Genomic DNA, 17,369 nt, shown 5'->3' on the forward strand with positions numbered 1-17,369 from the left:
AAAGCTTCCTTTGAAAGAGGGATGAAGTTTCTGGGTCTTAAGAACAGATCAGACTTTGTCAGCCTTCCCCTGTTTTACACACTTTCTGGAGCATTTGGTCAGTTTTACCAAGGAAGCTTCAAGTTGAGACCTTCGTTTGAGATCTATGTGCAGCAGAGGATCTGTCTGACAGGGAAAAGCCTGATGGAAGAGAACACAGTAGAGCTGGACACTTCACACTGCAGAGAGGGTGTGGACCCTACAAGAAAGGGCACAGTAATGCTGTATAGATCAGACACAGTTGGTACTCAAACCCCCTTTATGTTAAGTATATTCACCAGATGCGCTCTGTTCAACGGATGCCAAAACACTTAACTGAGAATAAAACATCATTAAAGATTTAAAAAAAAAATATACATCCATATACTATCTTTGCTTTCTAGGAAGCAGGAAACTGACAAGACACATGGAGCTGTAAGGGAGGGTGAGGATGACAAACAACAGAATAATTTGCTTTTAACATGTATAAAATCAGCCTAGAGCATCTGTGATATGTAACACACATCTTCCAACTCCAGGTCATGTAGAATGAGACCATGCTCAGATTTCTCAGGAGACTTCTCAAGTTCATACTCAAAATACTTTATTTCCATTACAGGCTTCAGATCACAAGGCATGCTTAAGATTTAAGCACTGCAGACCCAGAACCCTTAATGATACTGAACTACCTTCAGTACTCCAGCAGATATTTTGCAGCTACTGTAGCTAACCTGAGGGTTACACCAAACACTTCCAGTTTCCCCTCACAGCCCTCTTGGCTGAGCCTTCTGACAGATGAGCAGGTGCAGAGACACAGGAGCAGTATGAAAAGGCCCCAACCAACCATTTAGCAAACAAGATAGTGTCCTCTGTTTAAGAGAGAAAGAAAACCCAAAGCAACAAAGCCGAAACTAACAGGATGTTAATTAACAGCACCAACTCACCAGTATAAAGCCATTCATCAGAGCTGTGGAGAGCATTAGTTTTGCCCATTTCCAGCTCCTGAATAATTACTCAGTTTTCACTGTGAACTGCTGACAGGAGAGGAACCAAGGTAAATCCCAGAATGTGGAAGTGATTTTAAAGACTAAAGCCTTAAAAGCGTTTCCCTGCTGCATCACTCAAACTCACCCACCCGCTTCGCTCATGGCTCCCTGTCCAGCTCCCTCTGCCTTCCTTCTCCACACTGCCTGTGCCTTACAGAGGCAACCGCACAGAAGAGCCATCTCTGCTCTCCAGGGCAACACAGTCATGAGGACATACTGCTCTGTCTGGGCTCCAAAAGCTCAGAACACCAGCAGAACTTGACTGTAAAGACTGCCTGATGACATACACCAAAGTCCTTGTTCTCATGATTTTGGGAAGCTTTGTTATCCTCACAGCCTTTTAGGCCAAAGGAGTTTAGTTTGCTTCCTAATAGTTCAGGGCAAACTAGAACAGTAAAAAGGCAACTTTCAACCTCCAAGAGGGATCTACACTCTGGCAGCTCCTGTTCCCCATTGGCTGAAGTGTATGAAGGTACTTTGCAAGATTCCAAATCCAATTCTAAGAATTCAGCAAGTTACAGAATACTGAAAAGAAGTGGCAAGTGAAATCTTAACACTAATGGTAGGTGTTACCATGTCAGGCAACCTAAACATCTTATACAACAATAAAACCCAGCCTTAATTGCTAAGAATCAATGCTGATGAGGTCTGTGTTTAGGAAGCTGTTCATCCTAACTCCTTGATTTTTCAGTTTAATGCATGATTCTTAAATTTTAAACAGCACACAATTGAGTTTTTAAGAGGAGATAGATGCACTCTCCCCCATGGTCCCCATCAAACTGTCACGTTTCAGTTTAAGAGACTTGGTTTCCCTGTCAAAACTGTAATTAAAAGCCAACAGTGGACACATTACACACTGGTTTATGGCCCTTAAATTTTTCAAAGGCAAGAGTATCACCAGAAACAAAAACCTTTGCTCTCCTATTGCTCCACTGTCATCATAGGAATCCTATTTTCAAATTTAGTGCTCAGTTATTGCATATGCTACTTCCTATTAAAAGTTCAGTATAAAACAAGACAAAAGCAATAAAACCAATCATTCCATCTTGTAAGCCAAGGCATCCTCTCACATGGACTTGAGTTATAGTTGAAGAGTTCTCGTTAAAAAAGCATGGTGAATCTTGTACAGCTGAAGATATGTAGTATACATGAATGAATAACCAAGAGCTGAAGCAAAATCAACTGATTATACACGAGCTTTAAATTCTTAGTCAGAGTGCTCTGTTGGGAAAGTCTTGCCCGGATTAAACAGGAGTGACCTTCCCTGCAAGAGGTACACACAGCCTCTTCAGTTTAAGAAAGTAACATGAATAAGATCAAGTAACACTAAAAGCACGAATAGTCTCCCGGAGTTCTCACTACCTTCCCATAAAAAGGTACAGAGAGAACTTCTTTACACGTCATATGAAGTATTATTCTGTTTTATCTTCATCCTCTGCAGCATAGATAGCTTGATTCCTTCTCCTAATTTTTTTAACGCCACTGTTTCCATTCTCATTGCCACCAATGCGCTTTAATGGTCTTTCATTTAAGCTCTTCTCTTCCCCCTGCTTACTCACACCAGATTTCTCCAGTTCCTCATTAGTGGAATCCATCGCATCATCCGATGACACCGCCATGGAATCTGGCATGATCCTGATGTCAGAAAAACTGGCAGAGAAGTCAGGAGGATGGTCAGGAGAAGGATCTACAGAACATGTACTCAAATCCTCATCACCCCCTTCTTCATCCAGCATTATTTCATCCGGATTAATGGATGAAAGTCCAGAATTATCCGTGTTATATTCACTGGGTTCCTCTGCTGACCCAGTACTGTCCATCTCCTCTTCCTCCTCCTCCTCTTCATACGAGCCTCGTACTGCGCCCTCTTCTTTAGCTTGCTGGATCCTGTCATTAATGTCAGTGAGGCCAAACTGAGCACAAAACTCCGTGGTCTGTGGATTGATGGTATGAACGGGTTCCACGTGCTTTTGGGGCTTGCTGGGATCATAACAAGCAGCTGTCAATGTGAAGTTAGATGGAATTGTGAGGTTATGATTCAGCTCTTCTAACACCTCTTTGATGGCTTCCTCTGTCACGCTGTAATCCCACCTAAGGATGTACAAAAGGAAACAAGCACAGCTAGTCAAGAGGTACGTTCTGTTCCCACTGCAAAGAGAAACTTTTAAAGATGGGTAATCAATGCATCCTACAACAGACACCTCATGGCTCAAATGATTTTTCCGGATATTGCCTGTGGCCAACACTGAGATTCCCCTCTCCCCACCAAGGATTTGCACTCAATAAGCATTCAGCTGCTCATCCCATAACCCAGCCTGATTTTCAGTCTCACAGCGCTACTGGTAAGATCACCAGCTGCTGCGTCTATTTTGCCCCACAAGTGGTGGATTTAAGTTTGCAAAACTAAGCGCCCACATAGAGCAGTGAGGAAGCTGTATGCTCTAGTGCACAGCTCCTCTCACCATGCTCTTTGTTTCCCAAGGTGTTCAGCAAGCCCTACAGGCATCCCAGCCTGCAGAACCAAAAAACACAATTCTAAGCTAAGCATGCTGCCCGCCCAGCAAAATCAAGTCTTCCTCTACTTTGCACACGACTTACTTGGCATGGAGGCCATTCTTTTCAGGCATATTCCATGAGCTCTGAGTCACATTAATGAGGCTGTTGGTGGCCTTGAGGATTGCAATCCACTCGGCGTCATACTCCAGCGAGTCACCTGCATTAGGGTCATGCTCTACATCTATTATCTGATTTAAAAAAATAAAACACACACAAAAAACAGGTAAGATGAGCTATTCCCTTGACACCAGCAGCTGATTAAGTTTGAAGCATTACTTGCACGGTAGAGTTTGCTGGAACAAGCCCCTGCCAGGACTTGCAGCCATGAGGAGAATCAGAGACACAGAGATGAGAGAGAAATATTTGCATCGGAACAGGTTTGCTGGGGGGAGGCTTGGAAGCCCATGGAGGACTGGGACTAAGAGACACTGTGATAAAGAGATAAAGCCCTCTGGGAAAGGATTCAAGTTGGAGAAGTTCGTGGAGGACTGTCTCCTGTGGGTGAGACCCCACAGTGCAACAGGGGGAGGGTGTGGAATGAATGCCACCCCCCCTCCCCCGGCCAAGAAGGAAACCAACTTGCAAGGGACTGACTGAAGCCCCCATCTCCCAGTCCCTGCCCCCTGTGCTGCAATCAGGGGTGAGAAGGAAGTGAAATCATGACTAGAGTGAAGTCTGCTAAGAAGGGAGCTGGGGAGGAAGGTTAGAGGTGTTTTAAGATCTGGAAAAGGAAAACAGCTCATGAAGAAGTAACAGAGAACCCTTTTTTCCCAGTCCCTGACCCCTGTACTGCGAGCAGGGGGAAGAAGGGAGCAGCTACAAGGGCAAATAGATCCCACCACATCCTCAAACAGATAATGAACCTTCTCCCCTTTAAGGTGATCAATAAACACTACTGTAAGACTACTGACCCACTTGACTGCATTTGAAGAACATGCAGTCAACAGCTCCCTCTTGTAGCACAGGATTTTAGCTTCTTCATTTTACAGACAGCATGCACCCACCAGAAACACCACCATTGCCTTCCTCTTGGCACTCAAGAATTCCCACCACCTAGACCTACTTGTCCACTACCCCTCCTAAACAAGATAGGCACCAAACAAGAAGTGGAGCTATTCCCCTAGGAAGTCACACCAATTCTTGCTGGAATGACAGTACTCATCTTGGGCCTTAATCCTGTCTGAAATCACCAATCCAGATCTGAAGAACCAGGCACCAGCTGACCCAAACTAAACTGGCAAAGAGAAGCTGCAAGATGGCTGCTGCTTCTTTGGCTTGACATGTGACAAAACACAAGAGGAGCTTCAACTCAGGTTAAGGTGGAGCTACTCAATTATGTATCAATTACTGGTTCTAAAGTGGAAGGAAACTGCAGGAATCAGTGGCACACAACGGGGAAGGTTTGCTTATTTAAAGACTGTTCTACAAAGACCATTTCACATGTGCACCACTCCTAGTTTGGCTCCAGTTCCTCCATTTCTCAGAGCTATCCTTCAGCTTATCTTTAATCCCAGGATTTAGCAGTCCAGACAAGTGAAGCACATAAAAAGTGATGGTCATCACCTGCAGGAAGTCTCTGTGTGGCAGGCATTTATCCAGAGCCAAGAACTTGGTTGCCTTTGGCAGCTCTTCCTTGGAGTTTGCCTAGGAAACAGTGTTAACAGAGTCATTAGAATTTCTGTGAAATCAGACCATTCTAAGCGAATTAGAGATTTAAAGGTACAATTTATACAGAAAAAGTCTTTCTGAAATATAAAATCAGCATGGGATTATAAGGGATTGAGGGACAAAGAGAAATGCAAACCTCTCTGGAAGTCTAACAGGAAGCTGGACGCAGACAACAGTAAGATAAAGCAAGAGCCACACTTCATCTTTAACCAAGGCAGCTGAGCAAAAACTGCCACATAATTGGAAACAGACTTCCTGAATCTAGAAGGTCTGACAGTTACATCCTTACAGCTAAAAAACTTACCAACAGGAATAGCACCTCACACCACTTGCAGGTTTGAAGGCACAAGGAGTGGCTCTTGACTTTACCCAGCCCACCAGACCACTTCACCTGCCAAGCCTTACTACAGGCACCCTCCTGCCTCCAGTTCACCACTTCCTCCTTCTCAAGTGTTTCTCTATCACCTTGTTTAGAAGCTGTGTCTTTCCCCATTGAAGTGGGAAAGAGAGTGCTTTCCTATAACCTTTAATAAAAGGCATCTGAAGAGTAGTAATGTCAGCTCTCTCACACTGTCCCTGGAGAAGATCAGGTAGTTATACCACTGATACGTAACATCTCTAACTTACACAAGCTAGTAGTCTTAACACCATTTCATGTTTTCAGGCTTCAACTGAGTTTTAATAGCCAAACAAAACCATTACACTGCCTTTCTGGACATGGACACTGGAATTCTAAAACGCGCTTGGGACTCAGGCTTTCTTGGTTCCCTGTCCCCTTTACCTGGTGTTGCATGAAAGCTGCAAATTTAACATGAAGATGTGCTGAGAACCAGTAGGTGGGTTTCAGATGCTGCAGAAGCTCTGAAGCAGCAGGGCTTCCTAGAGTGTTGCTCTCCACTTCTTGGCGAAAGAAGGACTTCATTTTAAGCAGCTGTTTCTTGTTTCCATAGTGATATATGCTCCTTGGCCAGTCATGTGACATAAATATATCGATGGGACGCTTTAACTGCCAAGGCAAATTGCATATGGAATATATTAAACACATGGGAGAGAGAAGCTTTGATATTACACAACACATGATGGAACACGTGTAACAGGTTCTACCTTGGATCACCAGCTTCCATCAGCTGTGTCAGAACACAGTTCTAGATAGAACCTCAAGCCAACTAGTAAGGAGCTTACAGTGAAAGGTATCAAACCCTTTACAGGGACAGCAAACCTTTGTCCTGTGTTCAGCATCCCTGAACACTCTCTGCTGAACACTTCAGCGTGCCACTGCAACCCGAACAATCATTCACAAGATTCACACTCACAGCACAACCTCAGCCAAATGGAGCAGCCCTTGTGACAAGGCAGGGAGTAGGCACCAGCTCAAAACTAAGCCTCAGCTGTCCTTTAAATTTCTCACCTTGGAGTCAAAAATACCTCAGCCACAGAAATCTGGGATCAGCTTATGGTTCAATATCTTTGTACCAAGCAGCTTGCATGTCAGACAAGGCAACATTCATCTACCTAAAGCTAAAATAAAGGTGGGACAGAGGAGTATAGCTGGAGTACCTTCTGTTCTGTGAATCTGATCCAATTAGAAAAACCAAATTCCTCCTAAATGAACTTGATTCAGCTCAAATTTGCACTGCTACACAAAGCACCAGAGAAGATGGAGATATTCAGCAGGCACAGCAACAGAAAAACCCGGCACAAAATGGCCTGAACAAATTAGCTGGGAGCTGTTGGTAAGACCCAATGGCATACTCATTCAGAGTAGTTTTAATGTCTTACTTCTAAATTAGGGAAAACCATTTACCACTGTTTAAAAAAAAAATAGTTCACTCACCTGCTTGAGTTTGAAAACTTCGATATTCCTCACGTGGTAAGCGCTCCTGATGGTCTGCTGGTTGTATGGTGGGCACTCAAAGTGGCCTGGAACAGTGGAAAAAAGAGTAGCTGCCAATCTGTTGTAAAAATGTGTCTGCAACAATGAGCATGTCTCCCATCTTGTGGGGGTTTTTTTCATAAATATGGAGAATACAGTAACTCAGTTGTGGAACAAAAAAACAGGAGTTTGACTCCCAATGCTTAAAACTCAGGACCCATCTGAAGCAAGTAACCTTTGGCAGAGAGAGTTAGATAGGTGCTTAATGCCTGTGTGACCTGTCCTAGGGACCCTGCTTTGGCAGAGGGTTGGATTCAATGACCCCTGGAGGTCCCTTCCAACCCCTACAATTCTGTGAATGAGACGTTGTACCTCTTTGGGGATATAAGACCCCTCACTACTTCCCCACACCCCTTAACTCCGCAGTTACACTGCACAGCCGTGGGCAGTCACATATGTAGGAAACTCTCTGCTGCACAGGCATGTGACACAGGCCTCTGTCAACACCGTGGCTCCACACGCACAGCAGCACCACTAAAGAACACACAGCAGACAGGAAGAAGCAGAAGCTCTCACTCTGCCTTAGTGAGAGCTCACAGCAAGGCTCCCTGAGGGGGCAGTGAGGGGGCTCTGCCCCAGGACCAGAAGCCTGAAGGCCCAGCAGAGCTCCTGCCTAATTTTAACAACAAGCATGACTGCCCCCAAGAAAGTGTCTCCTCTCCCACATGCAATATTCAGGCATAGAAACTGCATCCTTGATAAAAAAACAAGCTTAATTAGCATCGATAGGTATCAGACAGCATCAGGCATTCCAGAAAACCAGTTTGGACCTCAGTAGCTTGAAAGCCACCTCCAAAACTTCTCTGAAGCAGTATGTTACTAAAGATAGTATTCCTGTACAGTAATCACAAGTAAGAGACTGTTATTTCAAGTGTTGAGATCAGAAAGACTAAACTATCTTCTATTCACTGGCATCTGGTACCACCTGTGACAAGATTTCTGTCCACTGACAGAGACCCTTCAAAGGGAGAACTCTTAAATGCACATACACAGAAACAAGAGGAACTGATCTTGAGGTGTAGTGACAGAGCCTCACCTCAGGAAAATACCTTTGTGCAGTATCACCCTATAAACTGTTTTGCATAAGGAAAACTAAGCAGCCTTACTAAAAGGTACCATGGAAAAAACAAGACTGTTCCAAAAGTACATTCATATGCCACGTTGTTTCCTGCTGCAATCACCAGCCACCTACCACCTCCAAATAAATCCATGTGTTGAACCAGGAGAGGTTTCCAGCACAGGAATCAGTTCAGAGAATAGGAGGAATTGCCAGACGGCTGGGGCCCTGTGCTCCCTTCCCCACCACCCACCCTGCCAGGCCCGCGCCGTCCCACCCCACCCCATACCTTTCCGGTAGTCGTGCGACTTGAAGATGCCGGAGATGCCGCCAATCCTCACGCCGCGAAACCGCACCACGCCCGCGTAGCCTAGGGGAGAGGGGAGAGCAGCTCATCACGGCGGGGCCGGGGCAGCACAAAGGGCTGGAGGGGAAAACGCCTCCGGGGAACCCTACCGAGATAGTAGATGTTGGGTGCCACCCAGCCGCCGTAGGGAAGCTCCTGCAAGTGGTTGGACGCCTCGTGGTTCCCGCCGATGAACACCGTGAGGACCGGGGCCTTCTTCTCGCCGGAGTAGTACCTGCGGAGACACGGCAGCCGTTGGCGCAGGCCGCAACCCGGCTGGGGACGAGGCGAGGCCGGGCCGGGCGGCGCTTACCGGTAGAAGGTCTGCATGTGGCGGTACTTGGCGGGCACCGCCATGCAGCGCAGGTCCGCCTCGTTGCGCACGGCCTGGAAGTCGCCGCAGCAGAGCAGCAAGTCGGGCCGCACGTTATGCCGCCGCTGCAGCAGCTCCAGCGTCTCGTACATCTTATCCAGAGCGCCATGGCAGCACCCGGCCACCGCCACCTTCATCGCCGCCGCTCCTCTGCGGCGCAGGCGCCGTACGTGCGGGTGGTGACGTAAAAGGCGTGCGGCGCAGCGCCTGCGCACTGGCAGTGCGCGGGGGGTGCCTGATTGGCGGCGCGGTTTACGCGCCGGTGCGGCCGCTCTGAGGCTGCGTCGCGCCAGCTGGGCCCGGGGCTGCTGCCCGCTCCTCACGTCCCCTCTGCCCCTGGGGATGAGTGGGGCCTGCGCAGCGGCCCCGCTTGGCGCAGCTGTCAGGGCGGCTGGCGCCGCGGCTCGCAGGGAGTCAGAGCGGCCGGTCTTACGCCCGCGCCGCGGGCCTGTGTGAGCTCCTGGGTGTGTTTGCGGAGGGGCGCGCAAAGCTGCCGGGGGGGAAGGGGGGGGTGGCGCTCAGCCCCGCGCTGAGGAAGCGCCGGGCGCTTCTCCCCGCGCCGCCTCTGCCAGCTTCGCAGGGCAGCGGCGGGAGCTCGGCCCGGGGACCGCCAGGCGCGGAGCCAGCGGCTCTTCCTCTGCCCGGTGTTCGTGCCGGCTTTGGGTGCGCGAAGGACGGGACGGACCGTCCCGCGGTGCCCCTGTCCCGCCGCTCCGGCAGCCAGCAGTCTGACTGGCCTGGGCAAGCGCTGGCTTCTTGCGCCCTCCCCGCACGCCAGGGCAGGAGCAGCCTGTGACTGTACCGGGGCGCTGGCGTGTGGGGCAGGGAGAAATTGGGCGTCGCTCCCGCCGCGTCAGCGAGCACCGGTTTCCTCGTTTTGAAGGGCAGGGAGTTGGATCACGGGGCGGTACTTGTGCGTCAAGTAATAAAAACGCTCCAGGCTTTTCCCACTGTTGGTTTTGTTGTTTGGTTTGGGTTTTTTTTTTGGGAGGGGGGAGGAGAGAGGTGTTGGTGGGGTTTTTTTTAAGTCTTGTGGAATCAAACAAAGTTACAATAACATAGCTAAGCATTAACTTGCTGCTACTTACCCTGTAATCACAGAACCAAGCAGCCGTTCCTGTTCCCCTAAGGCAGCAACCATTACATAACGGTCTCTCTTTGGATACTAAGAAAATACGCGTGTTCTCAGAGGCAGCCCATAATTTCACAGTGTTGGGTTACTGTGTGTTCCTTGGGGCCCTTGTCCAAACCCCACTGAAGTAAAGGGGAAAGTTCCTCTGGCTTTCCAAACCCTGCAAGCATTCACAGCAAAAGCATGTACAAAGGCGTTTCTAGGTGTGCTTAGCTCTCTAGTTAACATTGCTGATGCTGACCCAGGCATGGTGTGAGACCTTTGTTAGTCCAATGCATTGCCTGGGAAGGATTTCAGTCTTCTCCAGGGACAAACAACAGCCCTTCATATCTGCCTTGTCTGTCTTCCTGAAAGGAAGCGGCTGTAAGACAGGAAAGGTCCACAAATGTCTGGAAGATCCCACCTCGCCCAAGATACACTGCCTCGGGGGCTTCCAGGGGCTGGCCAGCAGATGCTTCTCCTGCCTACCCAAATTCATGCCCTGTCAGTCAAGGTAAGCCCATACTGCTCTTGTAATTCCTGGGTTTGTTAGCTTGGGCTTGTTTCTTGTCTGCCATGTGCCACTTGTCCCAGGTGAACTAGCACACAGTAAAGTCTGTCAGGTTTTTTCCTGTTGTAGCATTTTGGTGTTTGTACACTGTTCGTTACGCATCTCAAAATCCCTAATTTAGCTCTGGGTGTTCACTGAGCAGAACTGCTTTGGACTCCCCACAGCAGTCAAACCACAAAGGGAGGCAGCCATGCTTTTTACTCTTTACAGGGTAAGCAGTAGCACGTTAATGCTTAACTATGTTACTGTAACTTTGTTCAGTCCTTCAAGGCTGTTAACAAAAAGGACGTGTGTCTGAAGCTCAGCGCTTTTCCCCCACATGACTCACCCATATTTGACTACGGGATGGGACTTTGCAGTCACAGTCCCTTGGCCTGCTGAGCTTGTGCACATCTCACATCTGGGTGTCCACTCCTACAAAGAAAAGGACTACACTTCTCTGAAGTGACTGGATGCAAAAATGTGAGGCAAAGAACCTATAAGGCCGAGAAAGAAGGGTCCCAAAAACAGGCTGTGACCAATGGCTTGTTTGGGTGGGAGGCATTTGCCCTTTAGACTTCTGCTACAAAGAGGAACAGCAAAAGGGAGGCATCTTCTGGGGTGGGATAGGGTGGCTGAGAAGGGAGGCACAAGGGAGAAGTGCTGGGAGACCGCGTATGTATTTTTGAAGGAGAGGGAGGTAGACCAGAGGTGCGAGAGACAAATCTGACGTGTTCCAGCAAAGATCTTTGAGATGTCCCTGTAAGCCATGAGGCAGCACGAGGTCCCAGCCTGGCGTGCAGGTGTGGCAGAAGGAAGATGCTGTGGCAGCCACCTTAGAAGATCCCGTGAGGTGGGCCTAAACGTCATACAAGTTATCTACAACAACGTTCTGGTGTCTTTCAACACCTCCTCCTCCAGTACCGGCATCCAGTAGCTGCTAAACCTGCTGTGGGCCCAGCCAGGCTCTTGCCTTCCCCTTCCAGCCGTGCTTCAGCTCTTCTCCCGCGCAATCCTGACCTGCCCTCAGGGGCGCCCATCAACGCCATTTTGCTGGAGGGCCAAAAATCAAAGGGCGGACCCCCCTCTTCACCCCGAGAGATGAAGATACCGCCTTGCCGGGCTCAGCTCGAGTGGCTGGAGGAAAACAGCGCCCGGGTCGCTGCCTCCTGGCGAAGCGGAGGCCCGGCCGGCGGTGAAGGACGCGGCGAGGCGAGGGGCCCGCCGCCTCCTCACGGCGGGAGCGGCGGCGCTGAGGGGATGGGAGGGGCGCAGCGCGGGGACGCGCCTCGGGCGCGAGCAGGCGGCGGGCGGGAGGGGGCATCCCTCCGCCTCCGCAGCGCCATTCCGCGGCCGTCCCCTCGCAGCCCGGCCTCGACCTGCGCGTCTGGGGCCGCCCGCCCGCCCGCCGCGCCTCCGGGGCGGGGCTCCCAAGCCGCACGGAAGGGGCTGGCCGGGGTGGGTGGCAGGGCGCGCCCGGCGGCGGCAGCAACGGCGCCGGCATGGGACGGGGCGATGCCCTGGCGGGTAGGCGCGGCGCGGCGGGGCGTCGTGAGGAGGTTGGTTGGGGGAGGGCGGCAGCAGCAGCGCCCGCGGGGCCCGGGGTAGGGGCGGGCTCGCGTCCGCCCGGGGCGGGAGGCGTCGCGGAGGGGCGGTGGGGTAGGGGCCGAGCGGCTGCCGGCTCTCTCCGGCCGGAGGCAGCGGTTGCTCCCCTCGGGGCCCCGCGGCGGGGGCAGGTGTCGGTCGGCCCCCGGTGTGGGGGGCGCCGGTGCGTTGTCTTTCGGTGTTGAGCCGTCCCGGCGCGTCTCGTCTCGTCTCGGGGGTCACGGTGCCGGGTCTGACAGGGTGAGGGAAGGAGGGAGGGACCCGCGGGCCGAGCGGCCCGGCGGGGGCGGTGTGCGGGGCGGGGGGCCGCCGGCCCGGGATGGGGACCGGCGGGTGTTTCGGGGAGGGTGTCGGGGCTGGGCGGCTGACCCGCGATTGAATGGAGTTACCAGGGAACGCACGGGGCGGCGGAGGAGCGGGAGGAAATACTTCTCGCATCTCACGCCTTCGAGTTGTGAAACCCGCGGGGCCGGGACCGTGCGCTGGCCCCGGAGAGCGCTGGCGAGGCGCGGTGGGGGGTGAGGGGGGGGCACAGCGGCTCCCAGGCGCGGTGGTCTGGGAGGGGTCACCGGTGCGGAGGTGAACGCGGGCGAAAGGATCCCCTTCTGCTCAGGCTGCTCTTCTTGTGTGAGCGCTGCCCGCTTGCCTCGGGTAGCTGGACGTTCGACCTTCTCCGCAGCTGTTACCGTGCGGTCATGGAAGTAGGAGGCTTTTAATTCTTATTTATTTAATTCCCCCCCCCCGAAGTTGTGAAGGGAATAGCTTGGGCTATGAGGCTCCTTTAGTCACGGGCGAACAAATCAAAGATTAAATTTGGCATAAACTTGTAAAACTGGGATTGGATAACTACTGCGACGGTTCACCGAAGGACGTGCTCCTGCTGGAGTCATTCCCTCTGAAGGTCATCAGGCTGTGCTGGTCTCAAGCGATGTAAATATTATTAAGCCCGGCACTGACTTTATTACCTCAGCTCTTCACGCTGAAGAGTGAAGCCCTGGAAGGCACGCTGTTCTGTGCCCCCATCTTTCCCGGAATGGGACACTCACAGTGCCAAGGGAAGAGTTCAGCAGGAGAGGCGGGTTGTCCCCGGACCTCTTGCTACTGAAAGTGCTGCCTGAAAGGCTGGGCAGGTTTGTCTCGGTGGTGGTCTCCTGGCTTTACCTTGGGTGGTCTGGTGTCTGCTTTGCGAAGCAAATGTTTCAGGTGTTTGCTTAAAATGGCTGTCTCTTCTCTTGGCTGTTTCTTGGTAGGTCTGCCTTTGCAGGGTATGTAGGGGGAAGTTATCCTCCTGAGAGCTTTGAGGGGATTGTCAGTGCTGTTAGACTTCTCTGTTCTGTAAAATTATGTACTTAATGCCAGCTGCATTCTGAGAAGTTGAAGGAAGAGGCAGTGGTTTGGTTTTGTTTCTGTATTTATGTATCTGGAGACAGTAACATCGTGTATCAGATGAGATTCGTTTATGTTTGTCTTCATATAAAATAAAGCTGAAGTTCCCTGGTGGCACGTAGCCAGTTTCCATTACCTAGACCTTTGCAATCACTATCATGTGTTGTATTGTTTTGTACTCCTAACTTGCACAGAGGTGCAGTGTTAAAAGGTAGCTCTGGGCAAAGTGCCTTGAGTTAAAGTTGCCCTGTGTCTGCCTGCCAAACACCGCAGAGATTCACCGGTAAAACATCTACTGCATCTCCTTCAGCTGCAGCCTGTGGAGCAGGTGATGAATAGTGTGGCTCAGGCAGTTCAGAAATCTCTGTGGAGCCCTGGGAGTCTAACACTCCCTGCCAGTAGCCTTGGAGGTGTAAATATCATGTTGCACAATAGAATTTGTGTTGTCCTTTCTTTTTTTTCCATAAGGGCCTTTATTCTTCTCTAGCCCCTTTGAATTACCCAGGAAACATTAAACAGGAGCTCTGAATTTGGTGGATCTCAGTCCAGCCTGAGGTTGCTGTGCAGTCTGGCTTCACTTCCTTTGTATAAATGTTTTCCAATGCCCTTTTTTACTTAAATGATTGCATGCTGTTCTTCCCCCATCAGACTGGGTTTTCTCCTGTTCCACAGAACTCAACTCTTCTGAAGGCTAAATTAGAGCTTGGACCTTGTGCTCCAATTCTGGCTGAAACCGGACAGGAAAATAGAACTGTGGGAAGAAGGAGATTTTTTCATTCCTAATTAAGGTAGTGAAGTGCTGTCTTAAAGAACTGCTTCGATTTGCGTTATGGGACAAGCTTCTTCCAGCAAACCTCGCTGTTGTATTTCCCTTGCTGCTGGCATCCCTTAACCTGATTTGCAGAATTCCTGATGTAGAAATGAGGGCAGTTGCAACTGGGTAGGTGCTGCATTTTGACCATATGAAGTGCTATAATGATACATAATTTTGAAAATCAGGTCTTGAGCACTAAAACATCACGTATTCTCTTTGCCACAGCTCTTGCAGGGTAAAACAAAGATATTGTTAACATTTAAGTAGCTTGTAAATACTGTATTGATAGAGAAATTAATCATTCTGGGCGTGAATAGGATGCATTAAGTGATGTGTGACATCACAAATGTAACAAGCAAGCTTGGTAAAAATGACTGTTCATTTTAATGTATATTCAGATTCATGAATGGAAATGTTGCTGTTGATTCAAGTTGGAATAAGGGAATCTTTCCACTTACATGGTTTTCTGTTTCTTGTGCATATCACTTGCTTGTTTGGGTTTTTTTTAATTGGCTTCTGTTTAAATACACAGGGGAAGAGAGAGACATGAATGGAAGTTCTTTTTTGTTTTGTAAAGCTCCCGTGGCTAGTAAGGGAGATTACCTCCTCTGTCTTAAGGGTGTTTTAGCCTGACATCCCAGTAATTTTCCTTGTTAGAGCAAAGGGGATAGAAAAGCTATGCTCCCTTAAATTACATGTTGCTTTGATCACACTCATCCGTGCCTCTGGTGTAGCTTATCAAAGTCATGAGCAGTAAAAGCTGTAGCAGTGCCAAAGTTCTGGAGTGCTGGGACATGCTGCACCTTTTGGTGTAATTCGTTAAGTTTCAACAGCTGTGAGAGGCAGGCTGGCAGGAACGGGCTTGTGGGAGTTATGCCTGGTGGGAAGGACTGCTGGTGACTGTGTCTCAGAGGAGAGGGTGGGTGCACCCAGCTTGGCATTTCGGTGTGCTGGCTGTGGCCGATGGAAGAGCCATAGTACTCCAGCTGGGGCTGGGTGTGGGCTGGCAGCTAAGAACACCCTGAAACATGGATTGTCACCTTGGATAAAGGGGTCTCTACCAGAAAATCCTGGATGCATGAGAAAATACAGAGAGTAGCATGGTGCAGCTAAGACAAAAAGTCAGGTAGGACAGCAGTGAGAAATGTAGGAGTTCTGAATGGATGGGGAATGAATGGATAAAATTTTTCCTTATTTGTTGTTAAATTAAAAATTTATTTTATCCTGTAGATCGGTAGCAGGCAGCCAGTCTGTTGCAGGGTAAAGTTTAGCTTGATTGCAAGTGAATTTTCAAGGTGGTTTTGGGGAATCTGTAGATTATAACCTCAGTGTCAGCAAAGCTAGTGACTGAGAGAATGCCATCTCAGACACAACTCTTCCTTTGTTAGCTTAACACCTTCCACAGATTGAAGTGGTTTTATTGAAGTAATTGGATCCTGTTAATACTGAATTAACTGAGTTCAGGGAAATGTGTCTGATATAACATTATGTTTTTCCATATAATTTTATAAAGAGACAAATTACTTAAACTCTTCTCTGACTTCTGCCCTGAGCCTTGTTAATTATGTGCTTTTTAATCTTGCTCAGCTCCGCTGTTTTCTGGTTGCTCATCTTATTTTCAGTTAGCATGACAAAGCTTAGTTAGGTTTATTCTTCTTATGATTTGTTTTTTTTAACTCATGCCTTGCTAAGCTTCAGTTTTCTCTCAGGGGCCTGCTAAGTGAGGTGAGGTTAAACTATCGTTCTGTACAGACACAGGGCTGAAACAAGAATTAGCTGGTAAATTATTTATACCAAACAGATCGGTGTTATGTGGAAAAAATTGTGTGAGCTTTTACTCTCTGGCTGTCTCATCTGTATAACTGGAAACCAGTCTCATGGGATATAAATTCCTGTCTGGTCAGTTTTAGTTCCAAGTCCCTGCGCGAAGGGAAAGTTGAAGAAAGGTACTTCAGAAAAGCTGAAAGGGGTGAAATCTTTCTTGATATGAACAGCTATGCCTCTCCCCAGCTGATACCCAAAAAAGCTCCACAATAAGGAGCTTTGCCAGGCCCTGGGCATTGGTTCTCCACAGCAGAGTTTCTACCTACTTGTGTTCAGAGACCCTTTATGCTGATGTTTGTGAAGGGCATAGCAGTGCTACAGTATTAGGTGACGCTGCAGCTTAATTACACCAAGTAATACTGCATTCATTAATTACAAGTCAGTATTTTTGGAACAATAGTTTAAGGCCTAGTGCCAAGTTTATTTTTAATAAGCAGTGTAAACTATTGTTACTGACACAGCCCTCATCTTTCCTTGGGTGCCGGGCTTGCTTTGTGTTGCTGCTGTGAACGTGGAGAGGCTGCGTCGAAGTTAGTGTAGAGGGATTATTTTTTTTCCCTCTAGTAAATGTACTGAAACTGATTTCCTAATGTAAACTGTGACTTCTCCAAACCCATGCTGCCTAGGAAGGAGCATTTATTGGCCTGTCACGGATGGTGATTCTCAAGGTCGTGTCTACTTGGAAGCCTGCCTTGGGAAGTGCTCCCGTTGCTGTGACATTCATGGTTCACAGCGAGAATGCTGAAGTCCAGCTTCAGCTGGTAAAGTTAGATGGTCTGAAGCTATTAAACGAGAAGGCATGGGAGACAAGCCAGTATTTTGCAGTTTCTGGATTTCTCAGAGGGAGTTGCACAAGGTTTTTTATTAGTGTTGCATAAAGGAATTGAACTGCCATGGGAGCAGGAGTGTAGCCTTCCCAGTAATTAATACCTGGTTAAAGTTTAGGAAGAGGTGTAGTTTCTTCTAGTGAAGAGTAGTCACTAGTGGAATCTCAGGAGCATCTGTGTTCAGGCTTGTGTTGCTGCTCCACGGCACTATAAACAATCTGGAAGAGAGGCTGATAATGAAGTGACAGTATATGC

General features: G+C 49.0%; 1 protein-coding gene across 1 annotated transcript; it reads right to left on the minus strand.

Moving 5' to 3' along the window:
* Positions 1-2,476: 2,476 nt before the first annotated feature.
* On the minus strand, positions 2,477-9,134 carry DBR1 (debranching RNA lariats 1; the record flags this gene model as incomplete). The annotated part of the gene is made up of 8 exons (XM_084267554.1): positions 2,477-3,155; positions 3,663-3,808; positions 5,184-5,264; positions 6,070-6,294; positions 7,123-7,208; positions 8,568-8,648; positions 8,735-8,859; positions 8,938-9,134. The coding sequence occupies 8 exons, from the start codon at positions 9,132-9,134 to the stop codon at positions 2,477-2,479; spliced, it is 1,620 nt and encodes a 539-aa protein (XP_084123680.1).
* Positions 9,135-17,369: the final 8,235 nt, after the last annotated feature.

Source organism: Gallinula chloropus (genome assembly GCF_964237585.1).
Source record: "Gallinula chloropus genome assembly, chromosome: 8".
Taxonomy (NCBI): domain Eukaryota; kingdom Metazoa; phylum Chordata; class Aves; order Gruiformes; family Rallidae; genus Gallinula; species Gallinula chloropus.